This window comes from Corapipo altera, unplaced genomic scaffold (genome assembly GCF_003945725.1).
Source record: "Corapipo altera isolate COAL_440 unplaced genomic scaffold, ASM394572v1 95, whole genome shotgun sequence".
NCBI lineage: Eukaryota > Metazoa > Chordata > Aves > Passeriformes > Pipridae > Corapipo > Corapipo altera.
Window position 1 is genome coordinate 2,325,752 of NW_020884947.1, and position 23,852 is coordinate 2,349,603.

Here is a 23,852-nt window from a genome sequence, read left to right on the forward strand (position 1 = left end):
TAAGCCAGTGAGTGTCTTAAGACATCCCTGTAAGAGTAGCAGGTCACTCTTTGTAGGCCCTTTCTTTATGGATCCTGCAGATCCTGCAGTGCAGGAGACTTGCCTACCAAACAAAACAGCAGAAGGAAATAATTTCCTGCCATGGTTTCTTTTCATTCTGTATATCCCTGGCTTTAAGATAAGTGTGCGTAGTGGGGTGTGTTTCCATGTGAAGTTCTACAGCCCAGATTATGAAGCAGGTGATGCTCAAGTAAAACAGGGGGAAGCAGGAGGGGTTACCTTCTTTGGCTCTCGAAAAATTTGCCCTTTAGTTGTTTTTGTAACTGCTTAAGCAGAATGTGGCAGAAGAGCATCGTTGTCTTGAGTATGACTAAGACCAAAGCTTGTGCTCTTAAGGCTTAAGAAAACTGTTACACAAGCATATATGAGTGATATGAGAAGTGTTTTTGTAAGAGTGAATGACTTGATTAAATGAATTTTCTGAAGAAGAAATTTTTTTATGGAGAATTGCACTTTGGTAGCTGGAAAAGTCTGAAAAGGTGTGTGTGGCTGATGAAGTAGTGACTGTTGGAACCCATTCCAGTGTGGGCGCCATAGTTGCTTAAATGTTAGCAACCTTATCATTCTAAATTTCCAAATTTGTTTTAAACCTTTAAACACTGGGCAGGGAAACTTTGTCTGAATTGGATCTAGGAGAGAAGTCCCAAGGAAGCTGATAAGCACAGAAGGATGAATGTTGTTAACTCTGCAATTGCTAACACACAGTGAATAGTACTTGAAACTTGCTTCTGTTCCATGAAGCAGTAGTTTTTGTCTTAACAGATATTGATGCTCTAGTCCTTTAGGACATCCTTTACCCAGGAAGTACTTACAGGGAAGAAAAAAAGACACGCCACCACCCCCTTCCCACCCCCAGGATAACATTGAGCAAGGATGCTTTTATAGATCAGCTGTTAAAAAAGAATATTTAATTCTAAGTCTGAAACAAAAAGCACATTTAATAGCCAAGTCACCAGCTGATTGAGGGCCAGTCCTGACAGGCAGAACATTTACATTTTGTGTTTTTACTGTGGTAACTTAAATTCTTAAACTGCAGATTTGATGAATGCGGCCACTTACTTTCAGACTTAGATTTCTAAACCTCTTTTTCCTTGGAATTGCAGTGTAATGATTTTGCTGGCACTGGTATTTACTCTGATTTTGGAGCTGTCTGAAAGGAAGGAGAAAACTGTAAATGGCAAAAAAAATTTTTTCTTCAAGTGGGTGAGTTGATGGAGCAAATATCCACATCGGTGTTTGACTTCACCTGCTTCTTCGAACCACAGCATCATTTGAATTTTTAAATTCCAGTCTGTCCTTTCCTGTACCATGTTATCAGTGTGATTGGATGCCAGCTGAGAATATGTCAGCACCTCTTTTCTTCTTTTTTTTTTTTTTTTTTTAATAAGTGACATTTTAACCATCCAGATGGGGAAGTAACAATACTGTTTGCAAAGTTCACCCACGTGATTCTAGAAATATGCGAGCTGAGTGTACGTCAGCCTGCATCCAACTTTTTTTTTCCCCCTTTTTTTTTTTTTTTTTTTTTTTGTGAAAAGCCAGAGGGAATGAAGAATTGGCTCGCGTTTCTGCTGAGGTCTGTGGCTGAGACTGGAATCAGGTACCTGGTTGTGAAAAATGCTTAAAAAGTTGTTGTAGACTTGAATTCAATATTTAGATGTACTGTGAGAAATGCTTCCCTGTGTTGGTGCTTTTCCTTTCACCTTTGAACGCTTTAATTGCTGGTGCAGTGACCTGTGAAGGTAACTGAAGCTCAGTGTTGCAGCTGAGGGAAGTCTTGCGGCAGGAAAAACATTTGAGAAGTGATTTTGTACACGCAGTATGTGTACAGAATCTTTTGTCAAATCGTCTTCCTGCCCACCCCCACCCCCCCTTAATCGCTTTAAACAGCTTCAGTCAAAAGGAAAAATTAAGAATATAAACTTAGAAAATCCACGTAGCTGACTCAATTTAATTCCTTTTAATACTCTAGTGTCTTAACTCTTACTGTAAGTGTATGGAGTTGCACACATTTCCTCCCCTAAGCCTGCCCAGCAGCCTCTGTCAAAACCAAACACTTATTTACTCAATGTAATCATGTAAACTCCGTTATTCCACAAACAGTCTTTGCGTCTGTACGCACATTGTACGTCCCTTTCACACAAAACAAGGAAAAGTAGTTCAGGAAGCAGTTAAAAAAAAAGTAAATCTCATCCTTATATTTAGCAATTAAACAATTACCCAGTATTCAGCGGCAGTTGCTGATGTAATCTGGCTTTAGACATCAAGTATTGCAGTATGCAAAGCATGTTCATTCGGTTAAGAAGTAATGCTGAGGATTGCTTTTATAAGCATTGTTATATAGTCTCTCTAAAAATAGGTTGATGTTTGTCTGAAAGAATCCCTTAAGCGCTTCTTTGGGTTATTGTGAAAAGGGAATTTTAGCATACAGTTCAAAAGAAGATTAAAAATACTTTGGGAATTTGAAGTCTTGATATGCTGATTCCTGTACCGTTGTGGGTCTGAGTCACTATTGCCAAAAAAAATTGGAATAGTATAAAATGTGTGCCCAAAATATCTTGAGATGAGTAAACCCAATTATTTAATGACCCATTGCTACAGTTACTCTCTTTTCAAGGGTAAAAATACAATACTAAACACAAAGAATTCACAGAGATGCCAAAATTTTGTCCCAGTTTGACTCAGTGACGAAGTATTTTTTCAATAATAAAGCTGTGGAGAACTGGGAAAAATGCAGTAATGTGTCCTTACACGTTCCCTTTGAGTCTTACATGTGTGAGTAGTGAATAATGACTGAGACACGTGGGAAAGGAAAGATAGCCTTGGGAACCCGACAGGAAGTTGATCTGTTCTGTGAGCAGTAACCATATTCTGAACCTTTCTATCCTTGAACTAAGTTCTGGCCCAGCTCAAATGAAGAGCAAAGCTCATGACTGGGGTTTTAGGCCATTTTCTTCCCTTTCTCTCACTTGTGTATGCAGGTGCACGGTTTCCAGTAGAAAGAGCTGCATTTGATTTCTGAAACACCACCCTTGCTCAGTGTTCAGGCAGTGAAGTGTGAAAGCCTCTACAGGCAAGTCCTCACAAAGTAGTGTTGACGTTCAATAATTGAAGGAAATGGGAAGGAAAGCCTGACTGATGTGCAGAATGCAAAGTTTGATGGTGCTTGTGATGATCCTGACTGCAGCAGAAGAAGGGCATCTTTCACGTTGCAGCATCAGTAACTGCTAACAAGAAGTGGAGGTGATGATAGAATTTGGGTACAATTTCAAGGCAGAAACTTGGCAGTTGCTAAAAATCTGAAGTGCCTTTTCCCCCCTAAATTTGCACTCTTAAAAATAGTACTTTGCCTTTATGAGAAGTAAGAAATTACTCAAAATACAAAGCAGAATAAAATAGCTACAAATTGCTAATTAACAGGTTTTCCCCCTAATCTAAATGTTGATTACTTTGAACCTTGGCCTGAATATCAGAGGCATTAATTACATGCAATTTTCTTCGCTAGGAAGATTATATTAGGAAAGTAAGGACAAGACAAGCTCTGCTATGATCACAAGGGAAAGGTTTACGTTTGTAACTTAACAAGTACAGAAAAAAGCCCCCCAAAACCTGTCCTGATTTGTACTGAAGGCTGTGATTAGGGCTCTGGTATGCGAAGTATTAGACCTTCCGCTGTGGAGAGTTGGGTTAACAGCCCTCAAAAGTGTTACATCTCATTGTAGCGGTGGCTGTGTCACGTCACCACAAACTGCTTTCTAGCAATCTTGTTGTAAATCGTCTTTACTTAGTGACTGTTTCAATCTACAGGTATTTTAATTGTGAAACTCAGTGTCCCCTTGGTGAATCGGAACCTGGGTTTGCTGCTACAGCTTGCTTGGGGTACAAATAGAGTTTTCCCAGCCATCTCATGCTGTACCTGTCTTAGGTTCTAAGTCCTCTCTGAGAAATATTAGGTGAAGGTTGTCTTGGCCTCTTCTCCTCAGGCCTGAAGGGACAGACCCTTATTTCACTTCCCCGATATTTCTGTTGCCTGTTCTGGGATAACTTCAGGAGCTGAAGTATTGAATTCATTCCTTCTTCATAGAGGGAGCCTTCCCAGAAGGTGGTTATATGGAACAGGGGTTATTTGCAAGGGGAGATGGCTGGCAGAGGGTGTTTCACCTTCTGCAAGGTACTAATAAGGGTCAAACTTGAAGTATCCTATAGAAATGCTTCCCTTTCTTACAATAGGGAATCTGCTAGCCTTCCCCTTATTAGGGCCCTGAAATTACCCAGTATGAAAACTCTCAGATGATGGTGAAGCTCACATGAGCTGTGAATGAGTTGTAGCTATTGGCTGTGATGGCTAAACCTTTGGTCACAGTTGCAGGGATGATGAGATGGGTCCTGCAGCAGCAGCCTGCACCAGGCCATAGAGGTGCATCACTGAGCTTCTTGTGAATGTAGTGATTCTTAGGAGTTGAGACAGCCCTGAGCAGGTATCCAGGCTTGTCTGTGTAATACAAAACTGGTGGTTAATAGAGCATTTTATTTGTGAAGTGTATGAGGCTCCTGACAGCCATAAAGGAGAGATCTTGAAAGATGCTCTCGGCCTGGTAGCCAGACGGTTGATGAACTGAAGGTATTTTGTTCATGCTCTGCGTGTTGGTATTTGTGCTTGAAATCTGGCATTAATCTATAGGTGGGTGTAAATTGCCAAGTTTTATCTTGAATGGGCTGATAGAATTTGGCTTTTGTGGTTGCGTTTGTGATGTAGAGTTTGATTCTTGCCAGGGCTGCTCCTTTTCTTGGCTCAGTAACCATTTAATTTAAGTGAAGGGCTGGCACATTAATTCTGAGGCAGTAAAATCTCTGTTCTGTAGGAAAATTGATGTCACCCTATGGTTCACAAATAGCTGGGATTTTGTCACCAAGATCTAGGGGGGTTCTGAAAAACTGCCATCTGCCAGTAGGGTTTCCTTTCCATATAGAGGTCTGCATCCTTTGTTTCAGCAGAGTATATAAGCCAAAGAATATCTTGGAAACCATTGCTTTGACTCATTGTCTTTTGACTGAATATATTTGTCACTGGATATGTTCTGTTTCTCTGCTCTGCCTTCAGAAGTAGTGAACTGAGGGAAGATGAGTGCCTTCCTCAGGGGCAAGGCTCTGTAGCTTTTGCTGCTGGGAAGACTGTCTTAACTCAAGATGTGCTGCACAAATGGATTTTGTCAGGGTTAAGGTGTTTTGCAGTGGGGGTAAAAGATGGGGAACAACCATAGTGTCACGTTAACATAAGGCTGCTTGTTTTGTTCTCTTTTCTTTTGAAGTAGAACTTATTTTTTTTTATTATTCTTTTCTAACCATGACTAATTCTGGCTAGTTCAAACAAGGAACATAATGAGGTACTAAAAACGTTGGAGCAGTGCACTGCTTACACTAATTAATGCTTCTGTGGGGATAGTTTAAACAAAAATGAGCATGTGTGTAAGTATGCTTAAACCATAAGGGAAACTGGGTTTGTGTTTTTGCCGCACTCCCACACTACCATCTTTTATTCTGCCCCTTCCCAGCAAGAACTGGCTGCTCCTGGCCTTGCACTTGGGTTGCATTTGCAGTTTACTATTTCACAGCTCCTTCCAGGGGACAGAGATTTCCAGGTGACTGAACAAAGCAGTGATTTTTACATGCAGTTTTTTGCAAAACAGCCAAGCAGAATCTCCATATCACTCCAATTGTAGAAATATTCATAGGTGATGTGTAGGTACAAGACACTTTGATAGTATTTATTTGCACGGAGGAAATGAATTTACACTCTTGCAAGTAATGTGGGGGGAAAAAACCCCCACCAACCAACAACTGTCAGTCTGATTCAATTTTTAAAATATTTTTAGACATGGTCAAGGCAAGCAAATGTTGAATGTTAACTGGCAGCAGCAGTGAGAAGTAATCACTCAAAAGTAGTGTTTCTAAAGGGCTTTTATAAAGAGTAATTCTAGGCCTGGTTTGGTCTTATATTTTTCTCTCTGATGTCAAAATAAATCACTTAATAAATTTGCACGTTACATGGATTGTCTGATAGGCAGGTTGCATGTAGCTGTCTCCTGCATGTAGCTGGGTCATTTTTTAATTTACTGTGGTTAAAGATGAGATTCTGTGTCTGAAAAGAGAAAGCAAATTCTTCATATAAAGTGAGGTGTCTCTGTCCTGACAAATGGCCATTGGCAAGATGATCTCTTGTGTAGCACAGCTATTTAGAGTGACTTTCAGTGCTGTGTTGAAGAGACTTAGGGAGATCCTTGCATAGCAGAACAGAAGTGGAGAAGAGTAGTAGCATGGTGGCTTGTTTTGGATACTGGACTTAGAAGACTTATAATGGGCTATTGCCTCCAGTTCTCATGCCTGATTTTTCAACAACCCTTTTAAAGTACAGATAAGGTTTAGAAAAAAACCACTAAAATCCTCTAGATGCTGTAAAGTGTCCCCTAGGGAGAAAATTAGAGGGTGGACCAAAAAGGATTGAAACCAGTTTAGTGGCAGCATGCTTCCACAGGAGGAAAATGTCTGCTTCCAAAGGACTTTTAATGTAGCTGAAATACCTGGAGAAGGTATCATCAACTGAGAGTTGCAGTTAGACAACGCAGAAGGACAGGAGGCAGTGCTTTTGATGGTATGTGTGAATAACCATTAGAACAAGATCAAAGAGAAGTGACAGATTTCTTTTGCAATTCCAAGTTGTGATGCTCTCCTGGAGAATATACTTGGTGAGACACAACTCACTGAGTACCATCTGGGAGCGACAGCAAGAAATTCTGCATCTTCTGGTGTAATGTGAGATGAGACGAATCATTTGGTTGTCCATTCCCTCCTTAAATTCTATTGAACTGAAAACCGCCCTGTATTTTTCTTTAAATATGTTACCTGGGTTGTTTCTTTTTATCAAGTAAAATTTTTAAAGTAAATTATGACTACTTTTAAAAATCCTCCATATTTTATACATCTAGATCTGTTATATAAGATGGATCCATAACAGGACTATCTTTTGTAGTATTTTGAACTCATCGTGGACTGTAACATTCCTTAAACATATTAAGAGCTGCTTGTTTCTTTCTTCCTCTCTTCTGTATGCTATTCCCACTTCTTCAGAGAATATTTGAGTCAGAGACTTTCATACACAACTTGAAGTTTACCAAGTTTCTTTTTTAAAACTGACTGTTACTCTCTCATAAACCACATACTAAAATTTCAGTCAAGGGATTTGAAGATATCCTTATGTTACTGGCTAGGCACTTCTTGCTAACTGTATTAAGAACTGAGTATAAATAAAATGCCATATTACAAAGTTCTGGTGTTCTGTTTTGGCTGCTGTTGAGTTGCTGGTGAGGGTGATTGTTACATAGTCCTTTTTGCTGAGACTTCCACAAGTGCATATTCTGGTTTTTAATGAAGTTTTTCTTGAAGGTGGGGGAAACAAAACCGAAAGAGTGTGCCTGAATCTCCTAGTCTGAATTGCAGTCTGTTTGCTTCCATCAGTTGATATTCTGTGCAGAAATGACCATTCGTGGCTGCTTTCTCTAACACCTGTGTTTAATCTTCAGATCTCCGATGGCCAAGGAGATGAGCGGTCAGAGTCTCCCTATGAAAGTGCTGATGAAACTCAGACTGAAGTGTCTATATCATCCAAAAAATCTGAGCGAGGAGCAGGAACAAAAAAAGAATATGTGTGTCAGGTGAGAGACATTAGCTGGGGCAGCGAGACGGAAAGGTGTTTTTAAATATTAAAATAACAATGTGAGGCCAGAAGCAAGATTATAATGTGTGTCTGAGATGTCTGTTAGTGATGAGGTTGCCATGCCAGTAAATGGAGTTCTTAGTACCTAATTATCTTTTTTCTTCGCCTCCAGTAAGTGACTTAGCCTCTCTGCTTGAGCTTCCAGATCTGTAAGATAAGCATGATTTGTACCTCAGAATAAGCAAATGAGTGTTGCCAGGTGACCAGTGATGATTCAGAAGAGCTGCTCGCTCCTCTCTTAGTAAAGAAGAGGAACTCAAACCTGGTGGGATTTGTGCTTTGTGTGCAGCAGAGGTGGCAGTGATGCACTGATCACAGCATGCAGGTGGCAGCTGAAAGCAAAAAGCTTTTTCAGAGTACTCTAGAAGAGTTCTTAGATTATGAAATGACAACACAGTCCAAGTAAGCAGATCAGATTTGTTTCCATGAGACTGGGCAAGCAGTTACATGTCCATTTCTTGTACATAGTGATGATGAGGTTATATCTATCTTTAAATGCTGGGTAATCCCTAAATTCTGACAGCACTGTTCAGTTCATTTTTAGTTGTGCATGTGTCATTGCTAACCACTCAGACATAGAAATATCATTGTGCCAACTAGATTAATTTCCTTTTGCCAAGGAAAAGGAAAATAAGGATGCTTTTTAACCCTGCTCAGATGCATCAGTATGCTCAGGGAATATTTCTTAAGGCTTTTTTTTTCCCTATTGCTTTTCTCTGTCAAGTTGTATTTTCTATGGTTCTGGAAAGCAATATTTCTAGTGGTTTAATGATTCTTTTACCTGTTTCGACTTGAAGCCAGGGCACGTGGTGATGGTTGTAAAATTGTCTTTCACTTGTTAAATTTGATTTCAACAATGGGAAAAGAGATTTTGAGGAGCAGTGTATGAAATGGAATAAAGAAATCAGTTTTTTCCACATATGAACTTTTCTTTAACATTCAATGCCTTTGTGTTGTAAAAGCTGTGTGAAAAAACAGGTGATCTCCTACTGTGTGAAGGACTTTGCTATCGAGCTTTTCATGTAAGCTGCCTTGGGCTCTCTGGAAGACCAGCAGGAAAATTCATTTGTAGTGAATGTACATCAGGCAAGTTTGTCCCTTTCTATTAATTTAAAAAAAAAAAAAGTTGTAGTTTTCCGATACATTGTTCTAGGACATCCTCCTGGACAGAGTATGTATCCTTGGAGAACCCTTACTTATCCTTTGGGACCTGCCAGGGTGGGAGTTCATAGAGTACCACTAAGTGTGCCGTCTTTTAGAAAGTTCACACTGGTTTTGGTGAGAACTCTCTTGCAAGTTGGCTGATTTTAGTCTGAATTCCATTGCCTTAATAACTGCAAATTATTTGTTCTCTGAGTACAATTACAGATGAGATTTAAAGTCTGTCACAAAGACTTAAGAAATCCTAGAAAAAAGAGCAGCACGTGAAACGTTTTAAGTCCTTGTTTAGTCCTTTGTGTGTCTATATCAGTCTTTTGCTTTTCCCATTAAAAGACTACCTTAATTGCTATTAATTTCATTTGCTTTTAATCCTGTAGTAACTGCTTGGAAGTTCTTAATCTCGAAACTTAATGTAAATGATTTGCGTTCTTGCTCATAAGCTCATTTCAGTACATGCAGTAAAATCTTGTTGGAACAAGGCTGCTTCAAAATAAAGCTGTTCCAAGTGATCCAGAGAGAAGATTGGAGGATGCTTGTCTTTGGTTTATGGTGCTGCCTCAGATTTCACAGGATCAGAGACAACCCATCATTCTGTTTCACTGGTTTAAAAAAAAAATTTAAAAAAGAAAAATTCACAGTTGTCCTGGTGTACTGAGGCTCATAAATAAGAACGTAAAAGCAGATTGGTGAGGCTTTGGATGTTGTGTACACTTTAACTGCACAAAACAGAAGCAGATCCCTCATGCATAACATAAAAGCACAAGAGAAGCATTTTAAATTCACGTGTTTGCATGAAAAATTAGTTACATTCTGTTTATTATTTTGCCATTAGGTGTGCACACCTGTTTTGTGTGTAAGGAGAGAAAGGCAGATGTGAAACGCTGTGTCGTATCTCACTGTGGAAAATTCTACCATGAAGCTTGTGTGAAAAAATTTCATCTTACTGTGTTTGAGAACAGGGGGTTTCGATGTCCTCTCCACAGCTGCCTCAGTTGTCATGTCAGTAACCCCTCACATCCACGAATTTCAAAAGGTAGTTTCATTTTACATTTTTATAACTGATGAATTAATTCTGTTTGTGGTATGTTAAGGTAAGGAATCTGTCCATTTAAGAGCTGCTAGCTGCAATTTTTTAAGTGTAAATGGACTATCGACTGATTCAGAATTTTTAAAAAAATAATAATAGAATAACTTTTAGTCAGCATTAGTATTTACTTTGTTCATGCTCTTTTTTTTTTTTTAAACTAGCTTTCAGTTATCCATAGTTAACCATGTTTTATTCTCAAGAGAGAATGAAATCTAGAATGCATAGATGATGGGAAAGAGGCCAGGCAGTGAGGGCAGGACCTGAGAATGTAAGAACACTGCAGCAAGGCTCGATGAACACGGAGACATTTGATTCCGTGAACACGGAGACATTTGATTCCGTGCAGGCTTTTAGCTTTGGGCAACAACTGTAGACAAAATTACATGACTGAAGAAAGCTTGTCATAGTTAATGGTGTGCATAGTTAGAAATCTTCACATTTAAACGTTATAGTGCTTTAAAAAACCTTTATCAATTTGGCATTGTCGCGAAATGCAAACGTGCGGGCTTTGGAAACATAACGAGTGTGTATTTGTGTGTGCGTTGGCCGTCTCAGGCGTTTTTAGCTCAAACAGCCAGTTCTGCTGGAAGGTAACGTGTCAGTGTCGTGCTTTGCCAGGGAAGATGATGCGCTGTGTCCGCTGTCCCGTTGCGTACCACGCCGGAGACATTTGCATTGCTGCGGGATGCGCCGTCATCGCCTCCAACAGCATTGTCTGCACCAACCATTTCACTGCCATGAAGGGGAAAAGCCACCATGCCCATGTCAATGTCAGCTGGTGCTTTGTGTGTTCCAAAGGTAAAAGTCACCCAGAACTCCGTTTCGTAAATGCGGCCTCAAAACGTTTTAAATTTCATTTTATTGATCTGTTTATACAAAGTTAGTAGAAGTGGGGCATATTAAGTGGGGCTTTTTGAGGTTTTGATATAATGTCAGGCTGGCTTGTGCTGCTTCAGGTTTTTAAGTATCCTTTTTTTTTTTTTTTGCAGAAATAATTGATTAAAGAATAGTTTTACTTGGAATTTATCCAGCAACTTAGAAGCTTGGTTTAATTCTGTGTGAGAGACACATAATGAGTATTTCTCTGTTCTTTCCCCTGTGTTCAATGTACTGAAGCTTTTTGTGTTTCTTTATTGCTAATATGTAATATTACACCATAAATATTTTAAGTGTTGCTTTTAGTTTAGCATCAGGCAGCAAATTGAATCAGTATTAGTTGTTGCTGGGAGTGCTGCTAATTAAGGGTGTTTTGTTTTATGTTGTACAATAAATCTATTCCTTACTGAGAACCACAGAATGCGTAGTGCTGATTAAACCAGTAGCAGTGAAAGTTTACCTGATTTGTTAACAAATTAACAAGCAGCATAGCAGCTTTTAAGCTCCAGCTAACTTTCCACTTGATAATTCGTGGAACAAACTAACAACCTCATTCCCTTTCCCCCAGGGAAAAAAAAAACCCAAATATAAGAGAAGTCTGTTGTGGTTAAAATTTTTCTTACATTGAAATGTTAATATATATTAAACTGTGTTAAACATATTGTAGTCATTAAAGTAAAGCAAAGTAATTATAATATGTGGTGCATTATTCTGGCTTTTTTATCACCAGCTTGCTTGTTATTTTGCATGTGTTACTAACCCAAGTCTGCCAGGCATTCAAATCAGGACTTTTTGGCTTCTGTACACAAATAAGAGATATGTATTTGTTACATTTTAACCATTTATTTTAGGAGTGAACCTACTCACATGTACATCACACTGGTTTTATGCAAACTTTTATTTTGGTCTTGATGTCTTTCAAACTTTTTGTTTTCCTTTTTTTTTTTCCCCTCTCTGTGAAGGTGGAAGCTTGTTGTGCTGCGAGTCCTGTCCAGCAGCCTTTCATCCTGACTGCTTAAACATTGAAATGCCAGATGGGAGCTGGTACTGCAACGACTGCAGGGCGGGCAAGAAGCTCCATTTCCAGGATATTATTTGGGTTAAACTGGGAAATTACAGGTCTGATGAAGGAATTTTCCATTGTTTTACAGTACTGGCATGTTTAAGTAAGGATCATACAGTTGGTTTCTCCTGCAGACCAGCTTTGCTGCACACTGATTCCTCACTCCTCTCTGAGCTGGAGACCCCACCACCTTGCAAGCTTCAAGTTCAAAGACTTGCAGCTTTGCTGTTGCATTACCCATACAGGACTCCTTGAGCCTTATGATATCTGATTCCAGTGTATGAGCTTTCAACCCCTTTTGTTTCAGAGATCTCTTAAAATAAATTGTTATAGCTTGTAATTGACTAAATTACTACCCCCCAGGCTGGGAGATCAGTCACTCAGGTTGTCAGTGTTTCACACTTCGTTGAGATTTTAGTGAGATAGAGGTGGGTGGGAGTTGTCCTAGAAACATTAATAGCTATTATCAACCTTCTCTTGATCTTTGACAATTACAGAGATTGCAGGCCTTGTAAAGATGATGGTTTTGCCACCCAGACACCAGGAGCCCAGTGTGTTTCCTTGACTTTCAGGAAGGCCAAAGTCCCACAGATCTGAGTGTCAGGCTTTCCTTTCCTAGTCTTCTCTCACTGCCTAGTGAGTGAAGGGAGGAAAGGATTTTAAATCCTCTTGGATCCTGGAAATAATATGCAGTTACTGCTCTTCAGAGTGATTTTACTAAACTGTCTCATGCAGAAAGAGCTTGACTAAAATGCTGTATTTTTTTATTTGTACTTCTGTGCTAGATGGTGGCCTGCAGAAGTTTGCCATCCGAAAAACGTTCCCCCAAATATCCAGAAAATGAAGCATGAAATCGGAGAATTTCCTGTGTTTTTCTTTGGTTCTAAGGATTACTATTGGACGCACCAAGCACGGGTGTTCCCTTACATGGAGGGAGACAGAGGGAGTAGATACCAAGGGATCAAAGGAATTGGAAAAGTCTTCAAAAACGGTACATAGCTAAAAGTAAACAAAAATAATCTGGGGATATGCATGCTTTGCTTTCTTCACACGTAGCCTTGGGGTCTGCTTTTGTACAGTTGTTTTACAATATTGAATTAAGGAAATTGTTGTGGTGTCCTGGGCAGCAGCCACTATTACTATCTTTGAATGAAAACATTATTTTCATGGCTTGTAAAAGACTGGGATCTAATTGGAATTATTTTCGATGATTTTTGCTTTCTGGAAAGGAAAAAGAAAAGTGTAACTGGGAGACCGAAAGAGTAAAATTTGTACATCTGTTGAGAGCATTAACATCTCAGAAGTGTTGTTTGTAAGAAAATTGAGTGATGGGACTAGGAAGCAGACACTTATTTGTTTAACACACGTGGGAATGAACAAGTCAACCCGGGGAGAGTAATCCCCTTTCTGGCATTTCTGTTGATGTGACAATCTTTTTCAGCTTTGCAAGAAGCTGAAGCTCGATTTCGAGAAATAAAGCTACAGCGAGAAGCCAAAGAAACCCAGGAGAGTGAACGCAAACCTCCACCATACAAGCATATCAAGGTAAAGTTTGAGGAAATGACACTGGATACTCAAAGGTCTCAGGCAGCGCTGGAGAGGAAAAGCTGAGCTGTGAGCTGGGGACAGGTTGTGATGCTGTGCTGGTAATTGTGCTTTTACAGTCCTGCTATGGTGAAATTTTGCTTCCACTGGAACACTAGTGTGGCAAAAACAAATTAGTAACCACCTTAATAACTCTTACAACAAATTCAAATGTTCTAAAGTGATATATGAACTATTTTAATGTATTTTTTTCAGGTGAATAAACCTTGCGGTAAAGTGCAGATATACACTGCTGACATATCTGAGATCCCCAAGTGCAACTGCAAACCCACAGATGAAAACCCTTGTGGCTTTGATTCCGAGTGCCTCAACCGGATGCTGATGTACGAGTGCCATCCCCAGGTTTGTCCAGCAGGAGAGAGGTGCCAAAACCAGTGCTTTACAAAGCGCCAGTACCCCGAGACCAAGATCATCAAAACCGACGGGAAAGGGTGGGGTCTGGTCGCCAAGAGGGACATCAAAAAGGTATGAATTGTTCTTGCCCCAGCAGAGAATTGGTGACCTGTGATGCTCTCTGTGGGTTTGGCATATACTTTACTAGTGATACTTGGTATCTTCCAGGGAGAGTTTGTGAATGAGTATGTGGGAGAGCTGATTGATGAAGAGGAATGTATGGCAAGAATCAAATATGCACATGAAAATGACATTACCCACTTCTATATGCTTACTATTGATAAGGTACAGTATTTGACACTTTTTTGCCATTATTTAGTTATTATTTTGATCTCTTTTCCTCCTGTTGATCACATTGGTAGGGCTCTCTGCTGCCTTTGATGTTCCACAATTTCCTGTATTCATAGCATTGTACCTTCTGTGCCTGTTCTCTGCATTCTTTAGGTATATAATGCATCTCATTAGTTCTGTGTTATTTAATAAAGTAAATATTAAGGTCTATAAGTTTTGCTTTGTTGCTTGAAATCAGGTGCAGCAAAGTATTCAGCTGCCTAGTCTCAAAATGAAGTGTTGGGAAATAGTAGTGATACAGTTGAAAGAATTACTGTTAGCAGTTCTTTTAGTAAAATTCCAAGAACAGAACATAAAATTCTCACTTGAGAGAATGTGAAATAGAATTGTGAGGCTGTGTCTTATATTGGGCATTTAATATTTTTTTGATCTTTCTGTCCATTTCTTAGTTTATAACAAAACTAGATGTGTGCTTTTGTAGAAACTCTCTTTCTGAAAGCACTCTCTCTGCATTAGTAGCCAGCCAGTACTCCACAAATTGACTCTGCAGCAAATTGTTGCAGCAGATTAATTAACACACCGAATTAATGCAGCACTGTGGTTCTGTGCCCACCTCTGAGTATTTTCTTTCTGAGAAGGAGAAGAAAGCGGAGAACCTGGACAGTAGGAGGTGTTGATTACATATATTATATTGCTTCAGTCCCCCCAAAGAAAAGCTACTTAGGAGAAAAACAAGAGCTGGCTGCCAGTCCTGCACTTCTTTCGGTCCCAACCACTATTCTTTTGCCCAAGACTGTCCTGCTCTGTATTTCCATAGCTACTGTTTTCATTAAACCTGTGATTGAAGGGTTCCTGTTACTGGAGTTATCACCAAGGAATGATGAAACCACGTTTCTCTGAACACTTAAAAGTTTCTCACCCCTCTACTAAATTGACACACAACGTCAGTGTGTTACATATCTGAACTGAGAATGTATTTGACTCTTGCTGTAATTAATAAATACTAATTGTGGGTCAAGCTGCCTGTGCAGTTGGAATGGCTGGGGGTGTGTGCACATAGGCATGGCAGTCATGCCATGTGCATTATAAAAATGAGTTAGAGGGAAACTATAATAATATTTCATTAATTAGCAAATCCCTCTTAAGCAGCTCTGCAGAGAGCTGGCTATTTCAAGATTTTATTTTGTTAATGTCTAGTATGTTCAGTGGAGATAGAAATTAAAAAGCAATTGTGTGTAGGGATGGGATCTTTTTAGTTTACCAAGAGCTTGCCTTTGTTTTAACTAGACTGATTTGGGGGAAAAAAGGTGGTGCAAGACTGATAATCTCTGCAAGTAATCATGCAGTGACTTGGTAAATGCCATAAAGCATAGTATTTGTAAATGCCTCACAGCTTTGTGAATGCAAAGTAAAAGATAAATGGACTCAGTTTGAGTTTTGAGGCTTCCTGAGGGAGGGGGTTCCTTAACCACCACAGTGCTCACAAGAACACTTATCCTGCCATGTGGCTGTGATGGGTGCTGGGAAAACGTGAGCTAGAGCACAAGTATTGCTTTGGGAGTGTCACATTCCAGGCCACATGGGACACTACAGTTTTCAATACAACATGTACCATCGATCGTCTTTTGTGCTCTGGGTAGCAACACCTTGTTTGTTCTGAATGCAACTACTGAAATCATGTATGGATTTATTTTTTTTGTGAGGGGGAGAGAAAAAAACATTCATTCTGTTGCTGGTCTGTTCTCCTCCAGGACCGTATTATTGACGCTGGCCCCAAAGGAAACTACTCTCGGTTTATGAATCACAGCTGCCAACCAAATTGTGAAACTCTAAAGTGGACAGTGAATGGAGACACTCGTGTCGGGCTCTTTGCTGTGTGTGATATTCCTGCAGGTATGTCAGCTTCTCTGGGTTTGGTTTCATTCCTTAAGTTAAACCTTTTCTGCACATAGGGGTGGGACAGTCGTGGTTTAACTGATTCAGTGCAAATATTTTTATAGAGAACTCAGCAGTCAGAGGGAAGCTTCATAACCTGCCTTTTACTTTAGTGTTTCTTAATAGTGAGTCCCAAGGCTGCTTTACTTCCTTCTAGAAAGGGCAAGTATCCTTAGTAAGTTAGTATCCTTACACTCACTTTGTGTTGTAGAGCCTAGCTTTTGTTTTGGAGATCTCAAACAGTATTTTGCATCTTTTCACATGAAGATAGTATGCTTAAGGCGTGGATGTAGGAGACTGCTTAAAAGTAGGCATGTTCTGGTTTGTGTACACACATGCTCACACACATGTATATCTATCTATAACTATATCTAGCTGGAAGGATGGATAGATAGACAGATAGATAGATAGATAATCTATATAACAAGTGTGTAAACCAGACACACGCACTGATTTGTGAAGTCAAACCAATTTATTTTAAAATGTAATTGCCCATCGTGCTGTGTGGGCATCTCGTTAATCATTGTCGGTCCTTATGAGCAGTAAAGGGGAGGGAAATCCTGTGACAATACATCAAGTCCTAAACCAGCAGACAGATAAGGAAAGCTGCATTTGTTTGTAATAATTTTGATAGAATTTGTTACCTTGTCCTTCACAATGAAAGGGTTTGTCTTTTCTCACTCAGGGACGGAGCTGACTTTTAATTACAACCTTGACTGTCTGGGCAATGAAAAAACAGTCTGCAAATGCGGTGCCCCAAACTGCAGTGGATTTCTTGGGGACAGACCAAAGGCAAGTAATACATCAAGAGATTCTGACAGTCATGTCTACTACCCTGGGTTTTTCTTTTGGGGTATGAGTAAGTGGACCAGTTTTATGTTGTGATAAGGGGTGATGATGCATGAACAGATGCTTTCTGTCCTCTGAGTTCAAAGCTTGTTGTTTCCCTTGCTGGGAAGATGGAAACATAGTTTTGCCAAGCATGACCTTGATGCTAAAGAATACACTTCATACTGTAACAGTACAGTAGGTGATAACTGGTTTTGGGAACAGCCCAAAATATTTTCTACCACTTTCTCCTATAAGAAATTAATTACTTTGGTTCCAAATAAGAAATACTGCTAGCTACTGACACTAGTTTCTGAAATCAAAAGCATATTAAAAAAAAAAGGGATTTCAGAAGGAATAACCTCCCCACTCCCATTTGAAACATGAGGAGGGGAAGGGTTGTAGGAGCTTTGAACTAAGAATGCACCTAACTATAGTCAGTGAGATTATTCTGACATTCCAGTTTATATTTCTCCCATCTAAACCTTAAAATTATTACTTTAAGATTCGTTAAAGAAAAATCAGTTGAACTGAAGAATAAAAAATGTGAGTTTTGAATGAGGAAAAAATTATATCAAATTATGTCAAGAAATTATCTGTATGATTCCTGCCAGGTTAGTTTAAAACCTGTAATCCAGCAGTTGATGGGGCTTCCTGAAGGACTGGAAGAGGAGTGCAAGGGAAGGCACAAGTACCACCTGTGGATGTTCAAAAGTTGCACCTTCCTTTGGCCCTTCACACTGTTTAGAGATAGGCTTAGGTGAAGTTTCACATAAGCTTGTGATCCATTTACTCAGACAGCCATGAAAAAATGAAATGTTACAGTTCAGTTTTGCAGAACTGTCTGCATTGGTAGATAGAATGGGCTAATTTTAAAGAAAGTAGGTAATGATTACTGGGGTAAGAGGGAGGGGAATGATGGTAGGGATGTTGAAAAAAACATCCAGAATTTTACATGATTTGGTGAAGTGCAAGCAGCATAATGTCAGATTGAAATGGAGATAAGGTTTGGAAAATTCTTTCTATCATTACAAGCACAGCTACAGTTCCTGAAGTTCTGCTGTCTGTTCCTCAAAGAGAAATAGAGGCAGGTTTTGGTAATTGCAGCAACAGTATTCACAACTGCAAGAGAAAATTGAGTATTGAAGTGATTGGTGGTACAAGTACAAAATGGGGGTAAATTAGCCACAAGTAGATCAGACTGGAAATTGGAAGACCTTCTGTCAGTGACAAGAAAGTGAAGGGGGTTTCCAGTAGGGAAGGTACTGTAGGGAAAAGATATGTTTTTAGGATGACTTTTCACAAGGGTCAGTGTGGGGGTTTTGCCAACACAGATCAGTATGGTGAGGCACTGGACAGGTCTGCCCCAAGTCAAGTTTTTGGCTGTGTGCACGGTCTGCCAGGTGTGCCAACAGCTTGTCTAGGTTGTGTTATATTTTTGCTTTGCAAAACTGGCATTAACAGATTTGCATCTTTTAGAATTCTTCCACTAACGCCTCAGAAGAAAAAGGCAAAAAGACCAAAAAGAGAACACGGAGACGCAGAATGAAAAATGAAGGGAAGAAGGAATCTGAAGATGATTGTTTCCGTTGTGGGGATGGAGGCCAGCTGGTGCTGTGTGACAGGAAATCTTGTACTAAAGCTTATCATCTCTCCTGTCTTGGTTTGGTGAAACGTCCTTTTGGTGAGTCAGCCCACCTCTTACACTCGTATAAATAACTTGTGCAGGTACCTCATTTATTGCATTCAAACCTTGTCAGGGGTGTCATCTTGAAAATTCTGGGTTTGTGTGGTGAGAACTTTGTTCCTGCATCACGTAGGAGCAGCTTCTCCTGGATGCGAAGACAAAATGATGGCCTCCTCCTGCCTCTCTGCTAAAATGGGCTGTTTGCTTTACAAATGTAGGCAGCTGAGTACATCACCTGGTAGGAGCACTGTCACAGGAGAGTTGTTTAATCTGAGAAATGCATGAAGCCCTTTGAGCTCAAGCCAGAGAAATAGCAGCAGCTTCTGGAAGAAGGCGATTAGGAAAATTAGGAGCAGCAGTCAGTTTGCATTTCTAGATATCACAGGAGTTACCTGGTTCCAAACAGCCATGTCAGGTGGGATATGAAGAAGGGAAGCAGGGAAAGCCTGTTATCCCAGAAACAAGTAAAACAAGGACTGGGTAAGGCATGCTGGGGCGAAAGAGCAGCAGTAGGTGAAGCACACCAGCCATCCCTGAGCAAAACTGGCAACAGACAGGTGAGTGCTGTAATAGGCAGCAGTTGAGCAGATGTTTGGGTGCTCTACCAGCCTGCAAGTTCTGTAAAATGTTGTTGAGTAAAGCCTGAATACTTTCTTCTAGCTGGAGCTGACTGCTATATTTAAATTGAGAATATGTCAAGTGTGCTCCTTATAGCTGTCAGCTGAGCTTTAGAAGTAGGATGTAGCATTCTGTGTTGAGATTAGCCCCAGTAGTTGCTGTCTCATTTGCTTTGTCAGGAAAGTTGCGTGTTGTTCAGCTGCTAAAACACAAAACTTCTTTCAGAGACGATGCCATGTTTTACTCCCCACTCACTAATGAGCTGTTTGTTTTTTGACTGCAGGGAAGTGGGAGTGTCCTTGGCACCACTGTGATGTTTGTGGCAAACCTTCTGTTTCTTTCTGCCACTTCTGCCCAAATTCCTTCTGCAAGGAGCACCAAGACAGGACAGTACTAAATTCTATGTTGAATGGACAGTTATGCTGCTCTGAACATGTTCTCGGGGTGGATTCTGTTGAAACTCGGAAGACTGAGAAACCCCGCAGAAAACTGAACAAGTTGAAGCCGAGGAGAAAGAGGAACAGATGGATGAGAGCTGAATGCAAATAGTCATGGACTGCAGTTTCTACTGCTAACACTATCTTGTAGATAAGTTGTGAATATGACCAGGGAAGGACACAGTTTTACATATATTCTGTAAAGGTTACATGGGGGGGGGGATTTTTTGTTTTGTTTTTATAATTCCACTGAGCCAACCACAGCAGTCTTCTGCTGCTTCTGCACTGATAACGAACTGCATAGTTCAGTAAACTTCAGGACAAACCAAACTTATTACTCAGCATTACAGTTACACTTGAATTGTTACGAATGTAAAATGTTCCCTCCAAAATACTTGCAGGTTGGAGGTAGGTTAAAAATCAAACCAGGTAGGCGTAAACATAGTTTTTTGAGATAGTATTTGTCAACCAACAGATGTTTAAAATAGTATATCCTTGAAAGAAGTTGTTAGCTCTCAAGTCCTTTTGAGTAAGAAATGGCTTGGTCCCAATAAGATTTGCTTGCCTTGTGTGTTTTTGAGCAAGTGCTTGAATGCCAGTCATGGTCCAGGTGTGTATCTCGCTATAACCACACACACAACAATTCGTTTGTGCTCTTAGAAAATGATTATCAAACAATCATGTTCTTAAATATCCTTCCACCGAGAAATGTAGCACGTGGAAAGGCACACCCCATACCAGAGAGGGGAAATCCTACTTTGTTAGGGATTTTTTTTCTATACTGTTTTTTCCTGTGTTTCATCCAGGCAAAATAGAAGTGACTTGATCCTGCAGAGCTGTGCAAGTCAGGATTTAAAGGGATATTGTCTTGCAGTCTAGGCCCAATACGCTAGGATTTTTGTGTTTTAATAAAAATAAATCTTACAAAACCTATTATTTGGAAAAAATTACTTGATCTTTTTTTTTTTCCTTAATGTCAGGTAAAACACAGAGGCAAACATTTCTTTGGAATGCTTGAAGTCCAAGCACTACAACTTTATGATAATGCAAGAAATGCCCAACAATAGGTAAAACCACCCCTGTGATTGAAACAGAAGGTGAAACTTGACTAAAGTGCAAAAACTAAATTCAAAACAGCTAAGTAAAAGCGAAATAGATTTTTGAAGAAGCACGTAAGGAGTAACTTAAATACAAAATTTAGCCTGACTGTTCCTTTCAATAAAGTTTGTAACTGGCTACTTGACTTGACAGACTGAAATTATTTGTTACAATTTTACAAGCTCTGCTCTTGACTATCTCATCGCCACTGTGTTGTGTCAGCAAAGCTGTTTTGAATCCTTTGCTCTCATCAGCGTTGGGTTCTCACAGTGAGATGAATATACGAGATTTAGTATTGATGGAAATATTAGAACTAGGAAAAAACGGTAAAGAAAAACACCTGGCAGTTTTCTTCCCAGTGCATGTCCTTGGCCCCGTGATTAGGCAGCATTACAAGCACATTCTGACTTGTGCCATTGTCATCTACCCTCTGTAAACACCACGGGCACCTCCACGTCCATTTAGTCATTTGTGTATGTTCTAGCTTAGTTTGCCTTTAATAGTGCAAAAACTCTGTGTAGCCCTTTTGAAAATGAAGCCTTGCTATATCATGAAAGTGTATGGTTTTTTCCCAAGGTATTTCTTCAGGATTTGATTGCAGATATAGTTTTTTTGAATTATTAAAATCCCCGTTTATTCCCAACACGTAAAAACTTTGGTTTTATTAGAAGGTATTAATTGAAAGAGGTTTTAAATGTTGCGTTGCCGTATCCTGAACTCTTTTGTTCCTGTTTTGTGACCAAACTGCTTTGTTCTTTGAATCAGTTTTTATAAACACTGTTGGAAGGTTAATTTTTTTCAAATAATTTTGAAGAAATAGCACAGGTCAAAATCAGGGGAAGTATTACATGTTTGCATTTCTTGAAGTAGTATGCCAAGCCTTGCATTCGAGCTAAAATTCAAGATTCCTTAATTGGTTTTGAGGGAAGCTTTCTGCCATGGGACTGAAGAACAGTCCTGTGCCTAAAATCAAAACCAAAAGATGGTACTATGGATGTTTCTCTGATACTGGGATTTGTGGGGAGGAAAACGAGGTCAGGTAGTAAAGCAGAAATATTTTCCTCATTGCTTTTAAACAAAATGAAGGAATTTGATGTCATTGGGACCATTCTTTGAATACTATACCGTGTAAGGAAGGCTTTGTAAGAATACCTTTAAATAAGTTATTATAAAATTTTACCTTTACATTCCATTGCTTTTATAATTTGTTAATTTCTTTTAGTTGGTGTGTTGCTTTTTCCTCTTCATGTGTAGGTGTAACAGCTCTGGCACTCTGGAACAGTGATGCCCCGGGCCTTGAGAGGCAGAATCCACTGTCCCAAACAGTTACTGATGGGCACTGCTGCAGTAATACCCTCCGGTTTGGGATCAGGTATGGAGCCTGCAGCTCCCTGCCTGCCTCTCCAGTGGGATCACAAGCACATTTATCACAGCAGGATGCAGGACAGCCACCCCTTTGTGTCTGTCTGTGGACATAAGGACTTGGGTGTCCAAAGCGACCCCTCCGAGCCCTCCTTACATTCACACAAACAGATCTGAGGGAGCGGCTGCTCCACTTCCCGCCTCCTTCTACCTCTTCCCTGCTCTTTACTGCTCGAATCTCAGGGCCAATGGAGCTTTGCATCACTGAGACTGCAAACCAGGAGTTCCCTTTTGAGCTCCCAGTGATTCATTCCTTCTGCTGGGCACATCCTTTAGACTGATCTTTAAAAGAAATGTGGATCATATTTCCCCTCAATGCCTACTGCCCAGCTCAGCTCAGTCACTCACATGGCAGTCTGGGAGAGTTTTAGTTTCTGAGTCAAGAAAGGTGGCGTTTAGGTGTGTTTTAATGAAGGCTTCTGTACCCTGCTCTGCAGCCTGGGAAAATAGGCTGAAGTTTTGTTTGAAAAAGAGGGCAAAAGAAAAGTTGTTCCGCTGTTTTCCTTCTCCCACTGTGCTGATTTAAAAGTAAACCGGCTGGAGAAATGAATCCAACTCCAGAGAGATTTTAAGCCAGAGTTACAATTTACAAAAAACTATTCCAATAGATGCAATGATACAGAGAAAAACTGGTTTTAACCCCCAAAGACAGATGTATAACCCAGCCCCCGGGACAGAGATGACCCCTCAGGCTGGGTGTGAAGGTGCTAATGCCTCCCCGGAGGAGAGTTATCACAGCTGAGTCTTTGGTGTGAAGACAGAGAAACACTCCTTGCAGAGTTCTTTAGCACCCAGCTTGTAGGTTCAGGTGTCAGGTGTGCCCTGGGCAGCTGCTGCAAATGATCCATCATTACCAGTCCATCAGAAATGACATAGAGGGTGTAGGATACACAGTTTTGGTTATACCCACATGGTGATAAACTGGTCCCGGTCCCTGTAACTAAGACACCCTCTGTTCAAATAAGAGGTGAAACAATCTTCAAAAATTGAGCTTTCTCACGATGCAACTCAATACTTCCTAGCATTCAGCAACTTAAAAGGTTTTCTGTTATAAATTCATCTAAACAAAATCTAAGTGTGGCAAATTATGTGGCCTTAAATTATGTTCTCTGTGTTTTGCCCATCAGAGTAGCAAAATGTCTTTCCTTTTCCAGCCAAAAGCTGATACATGACAGCCAATTTCAGAATTTGTTGTTTTCTTATCACATGAGCAAGAATGGGAACAGTTTTCAGTTGAATATGTTAGATGTATTTTCATACACTCTAGGAAGAATAATCAAATGTCTGTTTTGTTCAGTAGCTTTGTGTTCATGGTCAGGTTTAGGTTTTCTTTTTTTTTTAATTTGAATTACTTGGAAAAGCAAAATATCGTGAAAGACGTATTAATGGGATTTTTCCTCATTGTTGAGTCATATTATTCCATGTCTGACTGCTTGAGAAACTTCAATGTCTTATTAAATATTGAATTTCATTCCTAGTTATTTAAGAAGTTGCTAAGTCTTTTTTATAAAACAGCTCTA

The 23,852-nt window shown here is 39.9% G+C and overlaps 1 protein-coding gene and 1 non-coding gene across 4 annotated transcripts in view; both read left to right on the forward strand.

The window, feature by feature from the left end:
- NSD2 (nuclear receptor binding SET domain protein 2) overlaps window positions 1-22,102 on the forward strand; it is a 60,373-nt gene extending 38,271 nt beyond the window's left edge. For 2 of the 3 annotated variants that reach the window (XM_027662649.1, XM_027662650.1), the window contains 13 exons: window positions 7,638-7,769; window positions 8,794-8,917; window positions 9,825-10,025; window positions 10,698-10,877; window positions 11,918-12,074; window positions 12,804-13,009; window positions 13,460-13,563; window positions 13,819-14,088; window positions 14,185-14,301; window positions 16,059-16,200; window positions 16,928-17,034; window positions 18,550-18,754; window positions 19,659-22,102. In XM_027662649.1, coding sequence (XP_027518450.1) covers window positions 7,638-7,769; window positions 8,794-8,917; window positions 9,825-10,025; window positions 10,698-10,877; window positions 11,918-12,074; window positions 12,804-13,009; window positions 13,460-13,563; window positions 13,819-14,088; window positions 14,185-14,301; window positions 16,059-16,200; window positions 16,928-17,034; window positions 18,550-18,754; window positions 19,659-19,924 — 2,211 coding nt within the window. In that variant the 3' untranslated portion in view covers window positions 19,925-22,102. Of the gene's footprint in view, window positions 1-7,637; window positions 7,770-8,793; window positions 8,918-9,824; window positions 10,026-10,697; window positions 10,878-11,917; window positions 12,075-12,803; window positions 13,010-13,459; window positions 13,564-13,818; window positions 14,089-14,184; window positions 14,302-16,058; window positions 16,201-16,927; window positions 17,035-18,549; window positions 18,755-19,658 lie in introns of those variants that run through there. The other variant, XR_003530796.1, reaches the window with a different exon arrangement.
- Window positions 15,784-15,914, forward strand: LOC113956331. The gene has a single exon (XR_003530812.1).
- Window positions 22,103-23,852: the final 1,750 nt, after the last annotated feature.